Source organism: Gigantopelta aegis, chromosome 4 (assembly GCF_016097555.1).
Source record: "Gigantopelta aegis isolate Gae_Host chromosome 4, Gae_host_genome, whole genome shotgun sequence".
Lineage (NCBI taxonomy): Eukaryota > Metazoa > Mollusca > Gastropoda > Neomphalida > Peltospiridae > Gigantopelta > Gigantopelta aegis.
The window spans coordinates 40,757,773-40,764,630 of NC_054702.1; the positions used below are offsets into that span (position 1 = coordinate 40,757,773).

At 36.8% G+C, this 6,858-nt stretch overlaps 1 protein-coding gene and 1 long non-coding RNA gene across 2 annotated transcripts in view; one reads left to right on the plus strand and one right to left on the minus strand.

Annotated features, from left to right (window-relative positions):
- The window catches only part of LOC121369834 (adhesive plaque matrix protein-like), a 19,520-nt gene extending 18,162 nt beyond the window's left edge, over positions 1 to 1,358 (plus strand). The window contains exon 4 of the mRNA XM_041494909.1: positions 1,162 to 1,358. Coding sequence (XP_041350843.1) covers positions 1,162 to 1,358 — 197 coding nt within the window. The remainder of the gene's footprint in view (positions 1 to 1,161) is intronic.
- A 777-nt stretch (positions 1,359 to 2,135) lies between these two features.
- On the minus strand, positions 2,136 to 6,858 carry LOC121371942. Its single transcript, XR_005957861.1, has 3 exons — positions 6,750 to 6,858; positions 3,966 to 4,052; positions 2,136 to 2,270 (listed from the first exon to the last, which is right to left on the minus strand). It is a non-coding gene; the product is annotated as an uncharacterized LOC121371942 (long non-coding RNA).

Below are 6,858 nucleotides of genomic sequence, written 5' to 3' on the forward strand. Positions count from 1 at the left end.
TAATTTAGGACCAAAATGAACGGTTGAACCTGCTATAGATACAATTCCTACTTACAATAAAATTGTGTTATGTTGTACATTATAAAAATAGGTATACATTGAACAAATAATTATATCTGTGAATAAAATTGTCAGCAGAGATTTGTTTATCTGTTTGCATCTCAGTTCTGTGAGATGTTGTCGAGCATTTAAAAAGATGACATTGTTATCGACGGTGTTCGATTACAGCTATACAGATATGATAGCTATTCGTTGTAATAACAATGCAATAGAAGATGAATATCACTTTATTCTCCAATGTCCTAGATTCAATAATCTAAGAACTAAATTTACAATACATTATTACCAAAATGAAAAAGTTTGTTTTGTTTAACGACACTATTGGAGCACATTGATTGCTTAATCATCGGCTATTGGATGTCAAACATTTGGTAATTCTGACACGTAGTCATCAGAGGAAACCTGCTACATTTTCCCTAATGCAGTCTTGGCTATCGACGATTACGGTGAAAATTACAAAATAATAGATCGCCGACTAAGCGGAACAAAATGATCCTGTGTTTGGTAGTCCGTGTTTGTCAGTGGTGGAGACCCTCGCTACGTAATACTTAATTACAGACAAAGGCTGGTAGACTTCAAAGAGCATACTGATTGATTAATTAGCCGTCACTTGACCTTGAAAGTTGACAATGACCTTGACCTTGACAATAATCACAATACATGGCTCTGAATGGAGTTTGAATCAACGCCAGCACTGAGGAAAAGTTGGTTTTGGCCTATAATTTATACTGTACAAATTTGAATATTCGAATACCAAGTAAACAACAACTGATTCATCGAACTAACGCAGTTTTTTAATGTTTGAAAATTTAATGTGTATATGACTTTTAATAACCATCAAAAGCAACTTACAACAGAAAACAAATACAAATCACAATTATAGTAGTAACTGGTAGCTAACCTAGTTATATATTTTGACTTCTCAAAATTATGAATACTGATTTATAAATATCAACATTTGACAAACACTAAAAGAGTATGACCAAAACAAATACACGCCATGAACCACCAGATCAGTTTTATTCGCGTGTGTGTGTGTGTGTGTGTGTGTGTGTGTGTTTTGCTAAAACAAATAATTATAGCATTCTAACTGCTCAGCAGCCTCTGCTCTAAATGATTTCGAGACGCGCTTTGAACTGCTGGCCAGGGCAACACATCCACATGGTGCATCCAGTGGCCTGCAAACGATTGTTCAGTTTCTGTATAGTGAATCTGGTTACACCAAAACGTCTGGCCACGTCACTGAATCTGCGCCCAGCATCAGGCATCCCAACTGCTCTCTGACATTCATTTTCTGACCAGTGTTTTATAGGCTTTATTTATTGGTTTTTCGAAGGTGTGCATTCATGATGATATCGTAGTGAAATATCGGGTGTATGCATGCCGAACAACTGCTCGCAACGTGAAAATCATGTTTTCGGTCGTGACGGCACTCCGTCACGTGACATCCGAAACGATATGTACGTGCAATGTGTGGTATAGTGTGTCACGTACACACAGTGGTTTTCAGTTATGGTGAAATGACACACTAAAACATATTCAAGATTTCAACATGCATACTTTCTTTTTTGGTTGAGTTTTTATATCTGAAAAACTACTGTTGTATTGTAAAACTATTGCTGTACAGTTGATCGCAGAGATTTGTTTCAATTCTTGTTTATAGGATTTAAAATCGACATATTGGTTAGTATTGATGAACACCATTCCCGTGTTATTGAAAATACTCTTTTTTATGAATTTCAGCCACCCGCATGACGTCACTACTTATACTCTATTCTGAATACATGAGGCAAGCGCCATGCAGGACTCATCTTATAATTAACAGAAACAGCATTATCCTTCTTATTTGGAGTCATTTCCCCCATACGAGAGAGAGAGACAGAGCGACAGAGAGATAGTCAGACAGACAGACAGAGAGAAAGACACAGTGTGCGCGTGGTGCTTAGCTTAGTAACTGGTTTAACGTATCACGCCTATCCGAGTCCGGCCTCCGATAGGATCGGGGGTCTGACTCGGGACATGGACATGCTGTTTGCTTGTTTACCTTGGAAGAAAGGAATAGCAGGTGAAAGAGGTTTGCTGTCTTCTTTTGGTCCCACTTCTACGATGGTCCTTCCCTCTCCGCCATATTCCTCGCAAGTTCGTTTGATGTCGGGGTGGACGTCTTGCACAGGTTTAACTTCGTAATGCAGCAGCTTGACCTGACCGTCCTTCAACGTAAACAAGATATATTAACTACCATTCTTAAACTGGACCTTCTTATTTTTTGCATATATCAAACTGACTACGCACAAGTAAATCACAAGTTTTACCTATTTTGTAATTCAGTAAGAGAGGAGTTCAGACAAATAGTTATTACTATTAAAAATACTCTTTATTGCATTTGGTGACTTTCAATTTACCTGTTGAATTTTATATTGATGTTGATTATCACTTAAGTTGTTGCATTTACCATAGTTTGACTCCCAATGGCCGATGTATTTTTTGTGCTGGGGTATCGTTAAACATTCATTCATTTATTCATTCATTTGGTGACTTACAAAAGCTTTTGATTATGTAGTGAGAAACACTTTATGGTATGACCTATTAAAAGCTGGAATTAGAAGAAACGTGTTAAATATTATACAGTATTAAAGGGATAGATATTTGGATGATCGAATTACTACTATTTTACGGTAGCCTTATTTGCAGATAATATGGACCCTTGTGCAATTCAACTTAAGCACTACATGATTATATTTAATATTGAAAAGATAAATATAATATTTTTTTAAATAGTACGCAATTTACATATGCTGAAAGTTATTTAGAAATTTAAGGTATTTTCATATTTAGTTGTAGTGTTTACACTAAAAGGATCATAAATAGAAATGCTAAAAAAAAGCCGTTATCGTGTCAAGCACAGATATTTATACATCAAATTAAAAAGTACTTAAAATCAGTTTTTTTGATAAACGAATATATTCTGTTTTCGACTATTGTTGTGGAGTTTAAGTCATAATGACACACTCTCTCTCTCTCTCTCTCTCTCTCTCTCTCTCTCTCTCTCTCTCTCTCTCTCTCTCTCTCTCTCTCTCTCTCTCTCTCTCTCTCTCTCTATATATATATATATATATATATATATATCTTCCCATGATATCCTTGTAATACACCCATTTGATAATTACCCGTGTAATAAAAGTATGCAAATATAAAGGTATATGCAAATTTGCAAGATATCTAGGTAATAATGTGTTGCTGTCAATGGGTCATTTGTTTACAAACTATCAATACATGTATACCTGAGCATAACGTTTTCATAAGATTTAGTTAAAATGCTTGACGTCAAATTAATTTTTGCTAATCATGATAATGCAATATGATTGATAGAAGCGACTTTAGTACAGTGATTTACTAAATACTGAATCAACATGTTATTTTAGAAGTGTTATAGGATAAATATAATTTGCTACTCATGTTTTTTAATATGTAAAATATCACCCTCGTCTAGTTAATCGGCAGCAGAGTCTCGACAAATACCGATTAACGCAGACTCGGTTCATATTTTCCATATTTAAAACCTTGTCTAAACCGGACATCCACAGCACCAAGTAAAAATGTCAAATGTAAGGGATATCCGGGTTAGAGAGGTTATGTTCTGTGCTGATATTTTAAACACACACACACACACACACACACACACACACACACACACACACACACACACATATATATATATATATATATATATATATATATATATATATATATATATATATATATATATATATATATGCGTATGTGTATGTGTATGCGTGCATGTGTGTATAGGTGCGTACCGATAGCTAGAAAGATATATCGATAGATAGATAGACAAATATAATTTGTTAATCTACAAGTTTACTTTTTTAATTATTGTATCTTACCGATGGTCTATTATTTGGATCCTCCTTTGAAATATCGACGACATAACATAAGTCCTGGTTATCTTGTTTTATCACAACCCAAACGCCCTGAAATGTAGCAAATTGCCATTTATTAACAAATATCATTCATGTACACGTATGTATGATGGGCAGTGACCCCAGTATTCGACCAGTACCCAGTATTCGATCAGTGTATTTAATTAATTACCACACTCGTTTAAACTGAATAGTACATAGACTTTCCCAACGTATTTTGAACATACGCGACAGTGTGAACATCCTTTCTTCCGGAAACGCAATAGCAGACGATATGTGAATGAACGGAAGTATATATTCATCGGCTATAGTGATAATATGAACGTCGGCCATTTTTATAGCATGCTATTACACCATCCAACATCCCGTGAACATTTGCAATACTTTTAATCCATTTGAAATCTTTGAAAATGTCTTTAATGTTTTTATTTATAATCAAATGGAGCTGGCAATGCAATGTGACCTCAGTCATTATAATTTCGATCACGTGACCACGTGATCAAATAATGACAAATGATTGAGAGGGTTGCCCCAGTATTCGACCAATAGGAAAGCTTGAGGATACATTCCCAAAAATAAACTCCCAAGAACCACAAATTTACTACTTTTATGTCTTTTGGTGCTGTTTGTCAGGACTTACACAATTATGTTTTCTTTTATTTTCAGTCTAATATAATTATTTGTAAATTGAGATAGGACCAAAGAGACTGTTCATCAGAAAGTAATTGTGCATGTGTGAATGTGTATATAAGTATGTGCGTGCGTGCGTAAATGCATGGATATGTGTTACAGTTGTTAAAATCAACACTTTTTGGAATAAGTTGTTGGATATAGCCTATGCTGAATTTACTATAAAATAAAATTCAAAGTTTAGTTTTATTAGTTAATTAGAAAGTGGTCGAATACTGGGTCAGCTGATCGAATACTGCACACTGTTTCTTGCGGCACTCAAACCTACTATAGTCGGCGTATACCGCATGAACAAAACTTGGGTCTATTAAATGAATAGCATTGCCAGTAAGTATTTACGAAGAAAAACAAATATTAGCAAATGCCAATAAAATGTTACAATCCGTTCTTTCTTAAGTGGTCGAATACTGGGGTTGTTGCCCTATGTATATGTATATATATACCCGCATTTTTAGACGCAGTAAGGAGTTACAGCTTTCTGAACAACGTAACCCCTTCAATTAGGAAGCGACGGATCCGATGAGTATCAGTTAAAACTATAAAGTGTCTGTTTTGTGTCAGGCAATTGAGGTAGCGTTGCCTCAACAGGTTGACACGCTGGCCCAACAGTTGGGGTCAACTGACATAATGATGATGATGATGATGGTGATGATGGTAATGGTGAGGTTGAGGAGGAGAGGGAGGAGGGGAAGTATGGTTAGATCCGACACTGGGTTGCAATCTGGATAGTGATCCGTGATCAACACCGTATATTTGCACAATACAGAGTTGAATGGGAATTTGCGACAATAGTGGTTGATTTCCTGAATCTCTATGTACTTTTTCGTCTAGAGAGTCATTTCCGAGGAGATCCTTTACTGGACAATACATCATTTTGACCACAACGAAGAGGACTGCCACTCCCAGTCTAATTTACTAAATAAAAGCTAGCACAGAACAGAGCTCACTAGAAGTAATATATCTGTGTTGATATGCACTCATGAATCATTGTCTAAACAGCGATGACACCAGATGTTCGCTGAGATGAATAAGATCAAGGAATCCGGTTGTTAACTCATGATGTTATGAATACGGTATCAGTTTCAATTCCCTGGGTGGCGGGAATGGTGCGAGGCTGCACGATCTTATACTTATACTGGGATACGTTCAAGTGGCCATCCGCATGTAACAGTGTGGTTCTGTGGTGACTGCTGGTGCATTCTCAAGCAATTACAAACCCTCCATCAAAAAGTCATCCGTAAATCGCTCTACCTGTCATTTCCAAACTCGTGTTTTCCGACAGAAGTAAGACTTAGTTTCAGTGTGTTTCTTTTTCAACTGGTACCATACTCGCCAGACCCTAAAATCGATTGTCGCCCAACGGACTACCTTTGTTAGTCTCCCTTAGTAAATAAACGTCGCCACGGGCGACCATGCGACTGCTAATTTTCAACCCTCGTATTACCACAAGTTAATTCTGATTAAATTTGATCCCTTGGTTAGATGCTGAGATCACAGGTTGACGTTGATAAGACAATTTTACTAGATCAGTGTCAGATAACATATTGAATTATTTATAATAATAATCCAAGAGAGTGCAGAAACGTCGACCTGAGCACCATCGTTTCTGCACTCTGCCTGACACCTGAAAACGCAACCTAAGTCGAATCATGACAAAATGGATACCATGCAGTGGCTCTAGTTCAGTCCAAGCTGTTCTCTTTTTTTCTTAGCGGTATGATAGAGAATGCAATATTCCAATGATGCTGCTGCTTTTAAAGACAAATACCGGTCTCGGTGGTGTCGTGGTTACGCTATCGGACACAAGACTTGTAGGTACTGGGTTCGCAGCCCGGTACCGGCTCCCACCCAGAGCGAGTTTTAACGAACCAGTGGGTAGGTATAAGACCACTAGACCCTCTCTCACTAACAACTAACTCACTGTCCTGGACAGAGAGCCCAGATAGCTGGTTAAGAGGTTAAGTGTCTGTAAGCGAAATAAATAATGTTCATTATTTTGGCAAATTTTAACTTAATTGTAAGACTTTAGTTTATTTGGCAAAACTTTAAATGTCATACCTGTTTTTCCAGTGGTACGGCGATTTCGTCGAGCTGGCCATCTTTGGAAATGATCTCCTCTCCATTTCTTATTGTAACAAAGTCATACCTGTGGCCGTCTATGTCTTTC